The sequence below is a fragment of the Gossypium arboreum genome, chromosome 12, assembly GCF_025698485.1.
Source record: "Gossypium arboreum isolate Shixiya-1 chromosome 12, ASM2569848v2, whole genome shotgun sequence".
NCBI classification, from domain to species: domain Eukaryota; kingdom Viridiplantae; phylum Streptophyta; class Magnoliopsida; order Malvales; family Malvaceae; genus Gossypium; species Gossypium arboreum.
In genome coordinates this window covers 104,433,000-104,452,394 of record NC_069081.1, presented here as the reverse complement: position 1 = coordinate 104,452,394, position 19,395 = coordinate 104,433,000, and the positions used below count along the sequence as shown (strand labels likewise).

General features: G+C 32.5%; 1 protein-coding gene across 13 annotated transcripts; it reads right to left on the bottom strand.

The window, feature by feature from the left end:
- Positions 1-869: 869 nt before the first annotated feature.
- Positions 870-5,398, bottom strand: LOC108477218 (putative E3 ubiquitin-protein ligase XBAT35). Of its 13 annotated transcripts, none has more exons than XR_008275681.1 (10): positions 5,112-5,381; positions 4,710-4,765; positions 4,474-4,591; positions 4,262-4,320; positions 3,998-4,079; positions 3,589-3,707; positions 3,097-3,138; positions 2,813-2,925; positions 2,628-2,712; positions 870-1,237 (listed from the first exon to the last, which is right to left on the bottom strand). XR_008275681.1 is itself a non-coding variant. In XM_017779697.2 (9 exons), the coding sequence occupies exons 1-6, from the start codon at positions 5,131-5,133 to the stop codon at positions 3,644-3,646; spliced, it is 438 nt and encodes a 145-aa protein (XP_017635186.1). In that variant the 5' UTR covers positions 5,134-5,398; the 3' UTR covers positions 870-1,237; positions 2,628-2,712; positions 3,097-3,138; positions 3,589-3,643. The 13 variants fall into 13 exon arrangements, 1 of the variants encoding a protein (XP_017635186.1); XR_008275678.1 differs by having other exon boundaries at positions 4,262-4,352; positions 4,474-4,520; positions 4,685-4,765; positions 5,112-5,380; XR_008275677.1 differs by having other exon boundaries at positions 4,262-4,352; positions 5,099-5,379.
- Between the last annotated feature and the right edge of the window lie 13,997 nt (positions 5,399-19,395).

Below are 19,395 nucleotides of genomic sequence, written 5' to 3'. Positions count from 1 at the left end.
TATTACCAACATCTTATTCTGAATTCAGCTTCTGAAATGATGCTTATATGAAAATATGAGCAAATCATTTTTTTTTATTTTTAATGTGCAAAAATACTTGTATTAATTCTGTCGACTATTATTCGGTAATCGACATCCTTTTAGAGATCGGCAAGGTTATCGTTGCTTCCATTTCTAGTTGGTACTTATGATTCACTTTCTCACGCAACACACTTTTTCTTAGATTAATTTATGTTTATGGTTTCATTTTTTTCTAGTTTCTTTAAGTAATGTTGTGTTTATGTTAGCTTTAACCTCAACTTTGTCATTAACCTCAACTTTTGTTTTTCAGTATGACCCAAGAGCAAGTTCCTGCACCTTTTTGCCCTAGAGATAATAAAGTTGTTTCCATCACAAGTGGGGATCCAAAGGTAAGTTGCACTACAGGAGAAGAGACTTTTAGTGGTGTTTTTTTTGGCCTTTAGAGCACCCTAGAACTATTAGCGGTGTTTTCACAAGCGCCGCAAAAAACGCCGCTATAGCAAACGCTACTAAAGACCATGACTTTTAGCGGCGCTTTTCAAAAAGCCACTAAAGACCATGACCTTTAGCGGCGCTGTTCCCACAAATACCACTAAAGACCATGACCTTTAGCAGCGCTTTTCTCGCAAAGGCCGCTAAAGACCATGACCTTTAGCGACACTTTTGTTACGAACGCCACTATAAAATAGACCTTTAGCGACGCTTTTCTACAAACATCACTAAAAACATGACCTTCAAAAATATTATTTTAATTAAATAATATTTATTTCAATGATAAATATTTTATTATGTTTAATTTTAAAATTTGAACTTTAAATAAGGATAATAAAAATATTAATTAAATTAAATTTTCTATTAAAATTTTAACTTTAAAACTAAATATAAAAATTAATAAATTTAAATTTAATACATAAACATTGATTCAATATGTAATTTAATACATAAAAAAACACACAGACACTCACAAAGTATTACTATTTCTAAAACAAAATTCATCCTGGTGAGAAAAGAATGCCAAATCATCATCACCTCTCATTAATCAAAGGAAAAATATCAGAAAAGAAGAAGAAACAATATACAACAGAGGGATGGTTCAAGCTTAGATGAATCCAAAGTATTGCAATGCCTGCATATAACTTAGAGAAGTCCTCCGCAGTGTGAGCTATCTCGAGACTGTCTCTAACCTCCATTGCCATTTGTAACCTTGTCTGAATTGCTGCTCAAGGAACACACACAAGCAAAAAATTAAAAGAAATTGACAATTCTTTCAACGTTTATATTCATTTTACAAGAGAACTAAACAGAAAACCAAATAGAGAATAAAAACGTTTATATATTTGGCTTCATGAGCTGAAATCACAGACACATTACATCAACAAAAAAGCAAAAAAATGTCCAACTAGAGAATGGATGAAAACCTATTTTCCATAAGCAATTTGTATTTATTGCAGTGCACAAAATAACAATTATTGCAGTGCATTTCTTCTCTACTTTAACCATCCTTTCCACCCCATCAAACCTAAACATTTCCCCCATTTCCCAGGAATATATAGAACTATAAGACTCCACACAAGATAAGCTTAAATGCTATTTTACATGTCAAAACAACTGTTTTCAACATTTTCACAATAGAAACCTACACTTCGTGAGACTTCAAAAATGAACAAGAACAAGTTCCAACAGAGTTGCATATTTGAAGGATCAGACATGAAAAAAAAAAGACTCATAAAGAGATTATATACTTTTAGTCAACTATTCACTCAAGTTCATTCAAACCTATATTATATTTCTGTCTCAAATGTCAGTAACACAAATGAAGGGTTGTGTTAAAGGCTGTCACTATATTGTAAACCATCATCACTGCATTATGTATAGTAGAAGAAAAGTTCCATAAAGATCAGTTCATTTTTCCTACTGTGCTGTTAACCCCAACATAATCACTCAGTTTGAAACAAAATTTGGTATTAAGAACAAAAGCAGACTTGAAACAACCAACTTTCTATTATTTCCCCAGACACAATTGTTACATCTTCTTATTTAGCTTAGAATAAAATTTCAGAAGAATAGGTAGGCTAAACATTCATGCAAGCAAACTGTAAAATTAAAGGTAGCAAATTCTCATTCATCTCCATTTTTAACAAAAACACAAACTTGGAATTTGGAATGATACCCTTCAAGGTCAATACTGAAAGCTTCTTAGCTGACATAAGAAACAGAAAGAATAAATACTAAGGTCCAAAATTGATCCAAGCTTAAAAATTGAACATACCCAAATTTCAAATCTAGAAACTAATCAACATCCAATAAATTGAAACTAGAACACCCAGAGTAGCAAAAACAGCTGCAGGATTCTTTTAAATATTAGCACTAGAAACAAATTTGCACTAACATTCAAAGAGTAATAAAATAAATTTCTTAAACCAATTGGGAAGACAGCGGAGATCAGAAAAAAATATATATTTTTCTAAATAATAAAATAAAAATAAAAATAATAAATATTTTTTTTCTTGTACTCCTTCTATGATTACTATTATTCGTAAAGGTTACTTGTAATAAGAAAACTAGAGTAAGGAACTAAGAAAATTAGGAAGGAAAAATATTCTTACTGCCATGGAATATCGCCTGCAATCAGCCAATCTCATTCTTTGTCCTGGTAAGTGAGAATATAATCATCTTCATCATATTTTTTGTCTGTTCATGACAGGAAAAAAGAAAAAAGCAAGCTGAATATTGAGATTTTTGGTATTCTTTTATCTTTTGAGGAATTTATGTATATAATCAATGAATTTACCTTTGGCAAACATGGTGATCAAGGAATTTATGTATATAATCAATGAATTTATTTTTTGTGGTTTTTCATCCTGCTCTATAGAAGAAAGGTACCCCAGCTTCCCCCGCAATAGCCTTCAAGGTTGAACAAATCAAACCTATCTTAATATGGATATATGCACATGCAACATGCTTCCAAGGAAGCCACTAACAGCTGGAAAACTTGTATGATGGTTAAGATGTAATTTGCAAAAACTCCTAGACATATGTAAGCAGTCATAATGAGAATTAGAAGGAACAACTAACCTTGGCTAGCAAGGTTTTTCCAGTTCCAGTCAAAAGGATCCCCTGCAATTTGGTTGTGCATAAGATAATAAAACTAGAAGAATATCACAAAAAACCCTTGTACTCCAAAATGAACCATGGCATACCAATTTCAACAATCATTATTCACATAAAATACATAATTACTCATTGTAAACTTAACAATCGACAAAAACATCGAAACTTGTTTTCTCCCTCCTCTGTAAGGAAAAATGTTGAACTGAACCTAGAATCATTAGTAAATCCCCTTCCCCACCCTACCACTGAGCTAATGCTTAGATAACAGGACTTCAGGTCGGTTTTTGGTAAATTTGGTTCTCCTCACAAAGAAACCATTGATATTTTTTTATTCTATTTCTATTTTCTAGCATACCCTTGAGAAATATACAACTTAAAGATCTAAAATATTCCATCATAAAGAGTATTCAGTAAAACAGACAAAAACGAAACCAATTTCATACACCATGCACAAACCTTTGGCAATTTCCCCCTAGACTGGTGAACTTTGATGGGTTTTTGAGATACTCCACTACTTCTTCAAGATCTTGTTTTCCATCATCACAGCCTTTGACATTTTTAAATGTTTTAACATTCTGCACATGAAGTAATTAATGAGGGGAAAAAAACAGGGTTCAAGAATATCTATTTTGTTTCCAATATACTAAATATCTGTTTTGTTTCCAATAATTTTAAGTTGTTTAAACAACTTAAACCGAACAGAACTTGGTATCCACAACCACATAATTGATTAATTATACAACCACAAAGGCATAAGTCTAATTTAGAAGAACTTGAAGAGCATAACTCATTTTTCCTCTTTTTGCACCCTCCTTAGACATGCATTGCTATAGACCCAAAAAGAGAGATGTTATACTTGGGATACCTGCAAAGTAGAATATATGGCCAGCTCCAACTTGAAAGGTTTTGAATTATTTCAGGAACCAGTTGGTAGAACAACCACCCAACTGTAAGAAACACATTAATAAGATGATGATGCTGAACAAATCGCTACAAAAGATAAATTTTATTCGAGATTTTTATGAATAAAAACTATCTAGGCATATTCTTCTATGGCTTATGGTGATCCAAAAAAACGCAAGAGAAAGAAAATTTGAAATTAAAAGGTACACTAAACAATAATACCCACACTTTTCTTGAAAGCAACTGAGGAACAAACATTTCAATAAATCTTGGCCCGTAAAACTCCTGCATCCAACCAGAGAATAAACAATATAATCCTGCACAGCATCAGAAGGCAAAATAACCTCACTTAAGAAAGCACTTAGTTTTACAAGAAAAGTCAAAAGTTCTAAGTAGATCATAAAATCATAAATATTGAAAGTGAAATTCCAGTTATACCTCAATTGCCTTTACAACATTGACATTTCCTTTCACCCTAGCAACATCTAGAGGTGTTTGACAATCATCATTCATCACCAACGGATTAGTTGAAAGTTCGAACAAGTTGCCTATTAGACTACTCTAAATTTCAAATCAAACATATTCATCATGCAACGATTAATAACTTAGTTTTCCCGTAATATATAACAGAAATCGATAAAACATGAACCTCCATGAAAAAGAAGTAATTTAACTGTATTTAGAATGCCTCTTTTTGCTGCATGGTGCAAGGGTGTCCCCCCATGACGACCTAAACACAAAACTGAACCAAGTTAATACACTGTCCATTTCGATAAAGCCTCCAAAGCTTCTGTTCTTTGAAAACCTTAAAATTCTTTACTGAAATCTAGTTAACGACCATGAGAAAATTTCCAGCAAAATTTTCTACTTAAGCAGGCAAAATGGAGAATTGAAAGAAACAAAGGTCCTTCAAAATCATATGTTGCTATTAGGAATGGTTCCTTTCCCCTAAAAACATAAATTTATTTATTGAAAAAAAAAACCCCCTCGAATTTTAACTTCATGAACAAACAATTAAATAAATTCCCTTGAAAAATAATAAAAATCAATAAAGAATGGAAACCTGATATTTATACCGGAAATGAATCGGAACTTCATTGGAGAAAACAGAGTGAATAACAGTGAAGGGTTTTCTTCGCTCTGCTTTGCTTCCAAAAACCCTTTGTGCCTTTCTCAGTTTCTTTTTTTTTTTTTTCAGATCGAGAGAAAAAGAGTAGCTAAATTTTATTTGAGGGATTTGGGAGAAAAAGAGGGAGTAAGAGCGGGTAACCAAAAGTTATTTTTTTGGGAGTGAGCGGGATTTTGATTTCCCTTTTCCCTTTTTTTTGTTAAAATAATGGTGTTTTGCGGCGTTTTTATCAAAAACGTCATTATAGCTTAATTTTTTATGGCCGCTATTGCTTAATTTTAATTTTTTTTCATTTTTAACATATTTTTTCTATTTTTTCTTTCAAAATTTTTGTGCTGAGATTATTATTTTTAAAATTTTTTTAATTTTGAATATTGAACTTTTAATTGAAATATGGACTAAAATATTAAATATTAAATATTTAAGTTTTTAATTTTTAATTTTAATTTTTAATTTTTATATTTTAATTTTTTGAAGATTTTATAATTTTAAATTATCATATAAAATACAAAAGGAAACTTTAATGTAAATAAAATAAAATCGATGAATTAAAAAATACAAAATGACACGTAAATACAAGCATTATTCTTTTAAGTATAGTCGCATTAGTTGTTTAGATTTTTATATAAATGGCATTTAATTATATGTATACACCTAAATTTTGATAGAGATACATCTCGTAATTATATATAAATTTCGGTTTAATGTGTAATTGTAGACGTGAAATTCTAATTGTGGTTTAAATGTATAATTGAAACTTTAATTTTGATTTAATCATATTTTAAAAATAAATACATCAATATATTTTTATATTGGATAAAGATAAATATTTATGTATGCAATATATAAATATAAAATGATGTTATATCAATAATTGTGTTAATAATTTACAAGAACTGGATCAAATTAAAGTTCATGTATACAATTGCACACTAAACCATTGTTAGAAAGAAACATTTCTTTCGGGATTTTGGATTTGAATTGGGGAAAAAGGGTGATTATTTTAAGGATTCGGATTAGGGAAAAGGGGAAAATTATCTCTTACATAATTTAAACTATAATCATAAATTTAATATATTAAAATTAAAATTATCTCTTTTACAATTATATAATAAATTATTTAATATATAAATTACAAAACATTAATTAATCTAAGCCCTAAATCATAAACACAATCTATAAACCCTTAACCCTAAGCCTTAAAACCAACCCTTAAACCATAAACCATAATCACTAAACCCATAATCCATAAACCTTAAAATAATAACTCATACACTTTAAACCCTAAACCATATACCCTAAACCATAAACCCTAAACTATAATGATAATTAATTCAATATTTTAAAATTAATACTATCTCTTTTATAATTATATAAGAAAATATTTATCATATAAATTAAAAAACACTAATTAATCTAAACCCTAAACTCCTAATCTCTAAACCATAAACCCTAAACCATAAACCCTAAACCATAAATCATAAAACATAAACCCTGAACCATAAACCCCTAACACCTAAACCTTAAATCCCAACCCTTAAACCATAATCTCTAAACCCATAATCCATAAACCTTAAAATAGTAACTCATAAACATTAAAACCTTAACCATATACTGTAAATTAAAAAACAATCATATAAGAAAATTAATACTATCTCTTTTACAATTATATAAGAAAATATTTAACATATAAATTAAAAAACAATTGTCACATACCAAAAATCTTTAAAATTATTTTAAATAATAGTATTTTAAGTTTTTTCATTTTCTGTGGCATTTTTCAAAGGCGCCACTAAAAGCTCAATACAAAACGACAGCGTTTTTTAAAATTCTTTTGCGGCATTTTTTGAAAAACGCCGCTAAAGATGAAGCATTAGCGGCATTTTCTAAAAAGCGCCGCTAAAGGTGTACATATAGCGGCGTTTTTAAAAAAGCGCCGCTAATACTCGATCTTTAACGGTGTTTTTGAAAAGCGCCGCTAATGCTCGTTCTTTAGCGGCATTTTTCATTCAAACGCCGCTAAAAACCTGTTTTGCTGTAGTGTTTGATTTTACATTAGCATGATTAGTTACATTAGTACCAACTTGCATTATTTGGCATTGTCTTTTATAATTGTAGATGAAATGTCTAAATGGTATTTGCAAGTTTAAATAGCTGGGTTGTTGTTTTTTATGTTGCTGATAAAACGTCTAACTGGGTATTTGCGAGTTTAAATACTCATGTTATTTAATATTAATTACTTTAACAGGCGGTGGATAATAGTTGGATGGATACTTTGAGATTTAGTGCCAATCACTTGACTGGAATAGAAAGATTTCTATCATTTACAATTGGAAAATCACTCTTTAATGAAAAATATATTGTTCGTGCCATCGTTGCAATAATAGGATATTGCATGAACCACATATTGTGGGTGAGCATCTACATCTTCATGGTATAATAAAAGAATACAAGCATTGGATTTTTCATGGAGAATCTACTGAAAGGACATTGGTGCAAACCAGCCAGACAGTAGGAACTTATCCGTTAATTAGTACATTGTCACAAGACAACAAAGTCGATATAAGAGATCTTATAATAAATACTCTAAGTATCAACATCCCAGCTCTTAATGGTCAGCTCTAGGTATCAACGTAGGCCCAAAGGACTACGGAGAGAGTAACTACTCTTTTAGATTATTGTGATATTGTAATACCCCTACCCGTATTCATTGCCGGAATAGGGTACCATGTATTCCAACTGAGCTGATCTAATCTGATCAAACATTACCGGTTTTACTCTTAATTCGACCAAAAGACTCCCATCATCAGTGATACTAAGCCGTGCAAACATTGCTCTTAATTCAATTACAGCTTTTCTGCTTAATGCATCAGCTACAACATTAGCTCTTCCCGGATGATAGTCTATAACACAATCATAATCTTTCAGAAGCTCGATCCAACGCCTTTGTTTCAAATTCAATTCCTTCTAAGAAAGAAGATACTTCAAACTCTTATGATCAGTATAGATGTAGCATTTTTCACCATAAAGATAATGTCTCCAAATCTTCAATGCAAAAATCACAGCTGCTAACTCAAGATCATGAGTGGGATAATTCCTTTCATGTGATTTCAATTGACGAGATGCATAGGCTATTACCTTCCCATCCTGCATCAATACACAACCCAAACCACTCAAAGAAGCATCACTATACACTACAAAATCTTTACCCGGTTCTGGCAATGTCAAAACTGGTGTCTCGGTTAACATTCGCTTCAATGTTTCAAAACTTTTCTAACACTAATCATCCCAAATAAAAGGAACATTCTTCTGCAGTAGTTTAGTCATTGGTAGTGCTATCTTCGAGAATCTATTTACAAACCTCCTGTAATACCCAGCTAAACCGAGAAAACTGCGTACCTCCGATACATTCTTTGGCGCCTTCCACTGAACAATTGCTTCGATCTTTTTCGGATCAACTCGAATTCCATCTGCAGATATTACATGTCCCGAAATACCACTTCGATAACCGAACTCGTATTCTTGAGCTTTCCATATAACTGTTTCTCTCGTAAAATTTGTAGAACTATTCGAAGATGCTGATCATGTTCTGCCTCTGTCTTCGAATATACCAATATATCATCAATGAAAACCACCACAAATTGATCTAAGTACGACTGAAAAATGCGGTTCATTAAATCCATGAAAGCAGCTGGGGCATTGGTCAATCCAAATGGCATTACCAAAAATTCATAATGGCCATAACGAGTACGGAAGGTAGTTTTAGACACATCATTTTCCTTCACCTTCAGCTGATAATACCCGGATCTCAAATCAATTTTTGAAAATACTGAAGCTCCTTAAGTGATCAAACAAATCATCTATACGAGGCAAGCGGATACGGTTCTTGATCGTCACTTTATTCAACTGTCGATAATCAATGCATAACCGCATAGAGCCATCTTTCTTTTTAACAAACAATACTGGAGCTCCCCAGGGTGAAATGCTTGGTCTAATAAATCCACGATCTAGTAAATCTTGTAACTGCACCTTCAACTCTTTCAACTCAGTGGGCGACATTCAATACGGAGGTATAGAAATTGGTGTTGTACCTGGATACATCTCAATAGCAAATTCAACCTCTCTGTCAGGTGGTAAGCTCGGTAATTCTTCTGGGAATACATCTGGAAACTCACATACAGTCCTAATCCGACTGCACTAACTCCCAATTGAATCAGAATTAATAACATATGCCAAGTATGTTGGACAACCCTGCTGCAGTAATTTATTAGCCTTCATCGCTGAAATAATGCGTGTTGAACCACGGCACGGATGCCATTCACTTCAATTCTATTCCCATTTTCGTCGAATACTAAACCTCTTTACAAAGCAATCCAAAACTACCCCATGTTCATATAGCCAGTCCATACCCAAAATGATATCAAAATCACCAAAATGCATGATCAACAAGTCCACAAGAAACATTTTATCATGTATTATTAACGGGCACCTCCGACATACTCTATCTACTAACACCGTTTGTCCCAAAGGGCTAGACGCTTCTATAGAAACTTTAGACATTTCAGATTCTAATTTTCCTGATTCGACTAGTTTTGAATTTATATATGAGTGTGACGAACCCGGATCAATTAAAGCATAAATAGGCTCAGAATACAATAGAAATATACCTGTAACAACATCATGTGTATCGCCCTCTTCACAGGTCCGGACTACGTATGCTCTGGCCGGCGCTCTGACCTCTGACTGTTGTGTAACTATATCGCTGTTTCTTCTGACACCTCCACCTCTAGACACAGAACCCGAACCACCCCTATTAGATCCTCTGCCACGAATAGTAGGTACTGATCTTTGAGATGTTGCAGGTGTGGCACTTTCACCTTTCGGACAATCTCGGATGAAATGATCTGTAGCCCCATATCGAAAACATCGTCAAGTTATCCTTCAACATTCACCTAAATGTTTCTTTCCGCAGTGCTCACAGTCTGGAATTTCTATACTTCGGGATGGACCTCTCACACTACTAGTAGATACTGTCATCTATTTACCTCTACTTCTACCACCTCTGTCTGAACTAACTGGATCTCTATTCACTTATTGATTCTCTGAATCTCTTCGGTAATGGATTAAAACTAGTAGTTCCCATACGTTTCCCAGCTGATTTACCAATTTCGATTTTTATCCGGACCAGATTTGTTCTATCATTTTGCTCGCTCAACCGGATCAACAAGTTCAAGAATTCGAGACTTACCAATTGAATCTTGATTTCATCACGCATCCCGTAGAAATCGTTTACAACTATGAGCCTCGGTTGGAACATATTCTAAAGCATACCGCTCAATCTAGAGAACTCTCGCTCATAATCCAAGATTGACATATTCCCTGTTTCAACACTAAAACTCTTGCTTTTCTCTTGATGTACAATTCCCCAATATACTTCTTCGAAATTCTTTTGAAACAAGTCTCAAGTTACCCGATCATCCGGCAAATGTCTAACCACGATTCCCACCAGAGATACGCTTCTCCTTGTAACAGTGATACAGCACATATCAGACTCTCTCGGGGGGTGCAGTCTAATTGTTGCAAAACTCTTTTTGTTGTTTCTATCCAATTTTCAGCAACGGATGGATCAACTCCTTTTAATCCCTAAAATTCCGTGGCACCATATTTTTGTAGCTCTCTAATCGGGGCACGTCGACAAGAGGAATACAGATGTAGTAGCAGTATAGTTCTCCTTGTATCTTTGTAATGCATCACTATATCTCTTAACACTTGTGAGGTATTTCTTTCTCTCCTATGTTAGGAGATTGATTATTTAACGGATTCACACTAGGTGTAGCAGATTCAGTTTCTTCTAATTCTCGACTTCCAGTATACATTTCCTGTTCAACATTATCCATTCTTTCATTTGACATTTTATCTATAAAACAAAATCAAATAAATACATTAGCATCCAAAAATCCCGACTCAATTTTGACTCAACAGTGGCATGTACTTCTAAACTCACTTCCGAGCCCAATTTAGCCCGAGAATCGGCTAAACCTAATAGCTCTGATACTAACAATTGTAACACCCCCTATCCCCAAACCGTTACCGGAACGAGGTTGTGAGGCATTATCAGATATATCAGATAACTTACGAATAATTTACAATTAATATAACTTTCATAGTATAATATAATAATTAAGTCCCTATCTTGAACCCTCGAAGTTCAAACACGTATTAAAAGTAGAACGGGACTTGTTCGGGTATTCTAAATTTTTTTTTTATAAAAATTTCAAAGATTCTGCTTATTTTACCTAAACCTCCCGCAAATTCAAACCAAAACAACTAACACCAATATTTCACATTCATATAACTAATATTTATATCATTAACAAAATTTTAACTTAATAACTATCATAGCATCATTCAAAATTGATTAAAAACTTCATTCATTTAACAACTTAATGTTCATGTATCAAAATATCATGTACTTTCCTTACCATTTCATTTAACCATCTAAATTTTATAATTCATCCTTCACTACCCAATGTAATATACATATTCAAGTGACTAAATAACACCTACGTACATGCCACCTTTACCCAAAAGAAAAATATACATCACCAAATTTGTGTTGAGTCGGGATTGTTACGGATCTTTGGCGGAACACTTGACTTACTAACTAACTGCTGCACGAAACAACCGTCATTGAGTATGGATATACTCATTGGTATTACTATAAATTAAGACTATTTAATATTAATAAATTACAAACATCAACCATAAATTTTATAATTATTTAAACTACATTTATATATAATTATTTTACTTCATAAATCTTAAATTCATAATTCATTTTTCTCATACTAACTCAATTCATAATTTAGTTCATACATTCTTTCTCGTACTTTTCAATAGTGCTAAAACAAATAATCTCATTTTCAAAATTTTATTTCAATTATTTACCCTATTAACAAAGCTGGGACTATGATGAATCTGGATTCCATCCAAACACACCGAATATCCAACCCAAACACACGGAATATTGTAAATCCTCCATAACACACCGTATAACATATCCTCCCAAACACACCAATAAGGCATTAAATGCCTATTCGGATAAACCAAGTATATAATAACGAAACATCCTCTCGGCGAACTACAATCTCTTCATCACATCACAAATCCAATGGCATGCCATTTGTATCGAATCTAGTCCGACAAGTTAATAGGGTATTGTTTTACTTTTCTAATTTCAATTTCATTTACACAAAATTTTCAATAATCATTCAATTCAAATATCTATTATCTTAATTCATATACAAATTAATTTTCACACAAGTGTATACCATCAACACCATACATTTGTCACAATTTATTTATTTTCAATCAATACACTTTTCAAATAATCACATATTCCATAATTCACTTATTCAATTCAATTTGATTCAATTTATATCACTTTCATTTTCACTTAATATTCATATCAATTTCACATACTTACCTCAAGTCTTATTTACCATACATAATAATTAAAATTTCAGCAATCAATAATAATTAAAATTTGAATTATAGTAATACACACCGTAATTCTCCGTTTTAGTCCTCGATGACTTTCTCCTTTCCTTTCGATCTTGATGCTTGGGTTCTTTGTTGGCTACGAAAATAATAGTAATTTACATTATTATTTACAGCATTAATTATAATAAATAATTAAATTTCTAAACAACTCCTACCTTATTCCCAATTTAATCCTAACTAAACTTAATTATTTTCTTAATCCAATTCACTCTCTTTTACTATTCAAATTTTGTCTAAACTTATATTTAACTATAAAATTTCCAGCATATTTCCCTAATTTCGAAATTTCTTCAATTTAGTCAATACATCATAAAACTTATAGCCTAGTTTACAATTTAATCCCTTAATCAATTCTAACTTAGAATTCATTCAATTAAATCCCTAATTCCATAATTTTTCCAACATGAACCCTACTTGGAAACATATGAACTCTTGAACTATCAACTTAATTTCATCAAAATCTTGTTTCAAAGCTCCTAAAACATCAAAATTAACTAAAAAGGACTTAATTGACTTACCAAATTAACTCCAAGCTTCAAATCCTTAGTTTTCTCTTTTATTTTCTTTCCCTTTTTCTTTCTCTTTTTCTCCCCTGCTTCCCGTTTTCAATTCTGTTTCTATTCCCTTTTGTTTCTTTATTTCTTTAATTCTTTTATACTTTATTATTTTATTAACATAATATAATATTAATATAATAGATTAAAATATCTTTTACTTTAATATTAAGTAAATTAATAATTATATAACAAGTGTACATATTTATATTATTACAAATGTCATTATCTAATTTGCTTATTAAATAAAAATCTCATGATTTAATTAATACAATTAATAATTATAAAATATCTTTATACTTAAATTATAAGTAATTAAATATTTAAATTACAAATGTACCAATACAATTCTTACACATGTATATTTTATTACCATACAATTGTCTTCTATTTAATTTATTTATAATATATTATCAATTAAATAATCATAACAATTTAATATAAAACCATAATAATAATCATTATAATATATAAAACCTAAAAAAATCTTTGATTTTATTTCACCAATATGCCACCTCATTTGTAGTCAATGGCTTAATTGCCATTTTAATCCTTTTATTTTCTATTGCTTTATAATTAAACTTTTACCCTTTATTCAATTTAATCCTTTTATTAATTACTCTAAATTAAGCTAAATTCACTTAATTAGATCCTAATTAGACATACCACTAGGCTCATAAATATTTTTAATAATTATTTTTGAACTTATTTCACTAAGACGGAGGCCCTATAACTCACTTTTCCGGTGCCCGTGAATTTCAGGTCATTACAGTTTCTTTATATACCGAAATCCTGAGGTTGATAGTGTGATGTGTCTCCGACAAAATCCGACCTCCGAGCTCTTAACACTACAAAACAGGGAAAAAGGAAACGGGGTAAGCACTTTGTGCTTAGTAAGCTTATGTAACAAGAATTATACTTACCTAATATTTTCAATACAATACAATAAACATTCATACATCCATTCAATGCATTATTACCCTAATATGCACAAACTCAACATTCAAGTTAGTACAATAATTTCCATGTACCAATAATATATACTATGATTGATGAGCTCACCAATATCATAATTTCCATTTCCTTGTTATTTTTCCATATTTATCCCGTTGAATTTATCGGAATTTCTATGGATTTTCAGAGGTACACTTTAGTGTACAATTCCGGGTCCATCAATTCATATTCATGTGCGCACATTTCCATTTCAGAGAGCACACTCCCGCGAACCTCAACCTTGCAGCGGGATTACCAGTCCAGGCTAAATCCCCTGCAATATAAACTCATAGAGTATTGTCGGGATTACCAGTCCAGGCTAAATCCCCTGCAACGACAATTACTCTAATGAGCTTGGATCTGAATTACCAATCCAGGCTAAATTCAGACCCTAATTCGGATTACCCGTCCGGGCTAAATCCATTTTACACATATTCTTCGGGAGGGCTATATCAGGATAGGATCACTCGTCCGGGCTAGATCCTTTTTACCATCAATTCCTTTTCAGAGATCCATCGAATTTTCCTTTCATTCAACCGGGATTTCTTCCCCTTTTATCAAATATATCAATGTTTCATAATTTTCCATATAATGAACATTCAAATCATATTCATATCAAAAACATGCATTTCAAGCATTTAAAAATATAATTCAAGTTACACGAACTTACCTTGATACTTGTTTGTAAACAAAAAAAAAATCTACTAATCCTGAACTTTTTCTTTTCCTCCATCTAGCTTTGTATTTGAATCTTCTGGATCTAAATAAATAAATTTAATTATCAATTTAATACATTTCATGTTCATATGCAACAGTCTCTATAATTCAACTATTATTATTTATAGTTTATTCAAAGTTGTCTATTTGAGTAATAGTCACTAAATTATTTATAACTCAAGCTACGGAAATCCAAATTAAGATCCATTAATTGTCCCTGAAACTAGACTCATATATATTCTTACCATAAAATTTTCAGAATTTTTGGTTTATCCAATAAGTACAGTTTATTCTTTAAAGTCACCCCTATTCTGCTGTCTGACAGTTCTGACCCTTCTTCACTAAAAAATAATTATCTCTTCATACAGGATTCAAATGATGTTCTTGTTTGTTTCTCTTAAAAATATACTAATTCAGGATTCTAGACATATAAATTTAAGCCCCTAATTATTTTTCTTCAATTTTTTATGATTTTTCAAAGTCAGAACAGGGGAACCCAAATTCATTCTGACCTTGTCTCACAAAATTCATTATATCTCAAAATTTACAAATCCATTGCTTATACTATTTCTTCTATGAGAAACTAGACTCAATAAGCTTTAATTCCATATTTTTTTCATCTTCTAATTAGATTTCTAAAATTTATGGTGATTTTTCAAAGTTAGTCTACTGCTGCTGTCCAAACTGTTTTTGTGCAAGCTGTTTATTACCATTTTTCCCCTAAGCTTTTAATAAATGATAATTTCGTCCCTGCTCAATTAGCCTCTCAATTGAGCCGATTTTCTCAATTAACATTTTATTATATCACCTTAAACTAGTTTACAACCTTTAGGAATCAGAATTTCAGCAATAGACTTTAATTCCAAGCATTTTTACAATTAGGTCCTAAAAATCAATTTCTATTGAAATTACCTAATAAAATCATCTCATAAACAAATTAAAGCTTTAATTTAATTCTATTTCATCATAAACTTACAGCACTCAACCATGGTGACTTTCAATTTCATCCATGAAATCAAAAACTAATGAATTTAATAGTAGGACCTAGTTGTAAAAGTCTTAGAAACACAAAAATTACAAGAAAAAGGCAAGGATTAACTCACTTGGTGCAAAAATTATGAAATACCAGCTTAGAGAACCCTCCTATGGCGTTTTTAGCTGCTGGAATTGAAGAGAAATGAAGAGAAATCTAGATATTTCCTATTTAGTCCTAGTTTCATTTAGTTAATTTTGCAATATTCCAATTTTGCCCTAAATTTATCAATTTTCCTACTGATTTCATGCCCTTGCCGTCTAGCCTTAATAAATTTTGGGTCTAATTGCATTTTAAATCCTTTCTCATTAGACTCTTAAGCTATTTAATCATTCTAGCAACTTTTACACCTATTACAATTTAGTCCTTTTCATTTAATTGACTACCCAAACATTAAAATTTCCTAACGAAATTTTAATACCACATTACTAACATTTCATAAATATTTATAAAATTATTTTCAACTCAGTTTTATGAGATATAGTTCATGATACTTTGTTTTTACCCAATTTCTTCAATAATTTCTTTTTCTAACTAACCACTAAATCGGTAAAATTTTTCTATCAATATTTTCATACGATTTTCCTATCATATCAATTTTCATGCAAAAATATTGAAATAAATTTCTCTTTAAATCGAATTTGTGGTTACGAAACCACTATTCCGATAACCTTGAATTTAGGCCATTACAGATATTCTGCTCTATCCCGATTGTGTCAAGTTCTGATGTGTCTCATTCCTACTTCGGCTTTACCACTTCAAAGCACTTTTTGGTTGGTCAGCAAAATCTTTGACATGCTTATTGGAGTTTTTAAATGAGACATTTCCAGATGGAAACATAATCTCGACTACATGCTATGAAGCAAAGAAAAAGATTTCTGCATTAAATCTTGGGTATGTGAAGATTGATGCATGCCTGAATAATTGTATGTTATACTGGAGCGACGCTAGTAAAAAGGTCAATTGTGATGTCTGTAACAGCTCAAGGTGGCATTCTTCTGACGAGTTGGATACAAATGAACAGGATGCTAGTAGTTGCCACTCTCTTAAGTCCGTCAAGGTATTACGGTACTTTCCATTGATTCCTAGACTTAGAAGATTATTTCAATCCTCCAAGACATCACAATTATAACACCCTTAACCTATATTCGTTGCCGGAACAGAGTTATGGAGCATTACCAGAGTTTACAGATTTAAAAATAGTTTACACATATCATTTACTATTCATAATCGAAATCAAACATATTTAATCGCAATGTCCCTTAAATGGGCCCTCGAGACCCAATTTATGCTTTAGAAACAAATCGAGACTTAATTGGGAACTCAGAGAATTTTTCACAAAATCTCAAAATTTTTCTTAAGTGCAGGGGACACACACCAGTGTGGTCAGGCTGTGTCGCTCACACGGCCAAGTGACACACCCGTGTCCCAGACCGTGTGGACATTCGATGTGAGGCACACAGCCGTATCCTAGCCCGTGCCCATGCTCGTGTAACTCTCTAACTTGGGTCACACGGCCAACCACACGCCCATGTGCTAGGCCATGTAGACAATTTAATTCTTTTAAAATTAGGTACAGGGATCACACGGCCAAGTTACACGCCCATGTGCTAAGTCATATGACATACACGGCTAAGACACACGCTCGTGTCTCTGCCAGTGTAAGTAATTTGAAGCATTCTGTTTCTCAAATTTTAAAATGCAAGGGACACACGGCCAAACCACACGCCCGTGTGCATGACCATGTGTCACACAAGGCTGAAACACACGCCCGTGTCTTTGCCCGTGTGGACAAAATAAGGTCATTTTCAAGCCTTATTTCTCACCCAACCTAGCATCAACATATCCAACCAATTTTTGTACCATTACAACTCACAATTGAACATTCAATTCAAGCCAATTTTAAGTTCGATACACGTCATAACATCCCATTTATCCAAATGATTGATCTTACCTAATTGGTCATATAAACATATGAGTATATTTTACCCATTCATGCAACCATTAATATATTTATGTAACTTCCAGCATTCAACCATTTCAATACACACATCAATCATGATAAGGCCATATATAACAACATCAAAATATCACTATAGGAAGACAGACTTTTAGCGGCGTTTTTTTTCCTTTAGAAGTGCCGCTAGAACTACTTGCGGCATTTTTACAAGCGCCACAAAAAACGCCGCTATAGAAAACATCACAAAAGATCATAGCTTTTAGCGGCATTTGTGGGAAAAGCACTATTAAAAGTCATGTTTTTTAGCGGCGTTTGTGGGAAAAGCGCCGCTAAAGGTCATGGCTTTTAGCGCCGGTTGTAGGAGAAGCGCCGCTAAAGGTCATGGCTTTTAACGGTGTTTGTGGGAGAAACGCCACTAAAGGTCATGGCTTTTAGCGACGTTTATGGGAAAGCGTTTGTGGGAGAAGCACCGCTAAAAGTCATGACTTTTGGATGCGCTTTTGTTACAAACGCCTCTAATTTTGGCAAATTTGCAATATACATTTTTCACCAATATCCAACCCTTCCTGCATTAAATCCAACCAAAAACAGCAAATATAGTATGAAATCCAACCAAAAACAGTAAATGTAGCATAAAAAATACAACGAAAAACATTAAAACTAAATGATACTTCAAATTCAATGAAAGATATATGATGTAAATTAATAAATGAAGTATAACTCAAAATATTCTTACAATAATGTTAAATGTGACAATGTTAAAAATATTATTACAATGAGAAAGCAAATGTCTAAGATGGCGGCTTTTGCGACTGCTTAAACATCTTCATCATATCTTTCAAGTCAGATTTGGAGCTCATCGTACTTTCTTTCTGCTCTCTGCGCCATCATTGCCGCCGCTACCTCCCTCATCTTCGCCGCTACCTCCTCATCTTCTGCATCCTCTCTAAGTTCTTGCTAGAGTTCTTCATATTTTATTTGAACCTCAGCAATTTGCTCAACTGTGCTTGCTTGCATCTGAGCTACTGGTCTCTTAACCTCTGAACTTCAGCTTGAGCTTGACTCCCGGACGGTATGTATTGCTGGAAGCTGGATCCAAAATATTGGGTCGGGGTAACACCAGATCCTTCAAGGGTAAAGGGTATTGAACTTTTGCTGCATTTTTCCAAAAACGCCACTAAAACTGATTTGCTTGGCGTGAAACGACGTCGTCGAGGGCAAATTGGTGTTGCAAAATTGCGACGTTTATGAAAGCGCCACTGAAAATTTTATTCCTTGTTAGGAAACGTCATCGTTTAAGCCAAATGGTAATGCAAATTTGTGGCATTTTCTGGCTAAGCGCCACTAAACTTTTTCGCCTGTACTGAAACGGTGCCGTTTTTATATATTTTAATACATTTTAGTGGCGTTT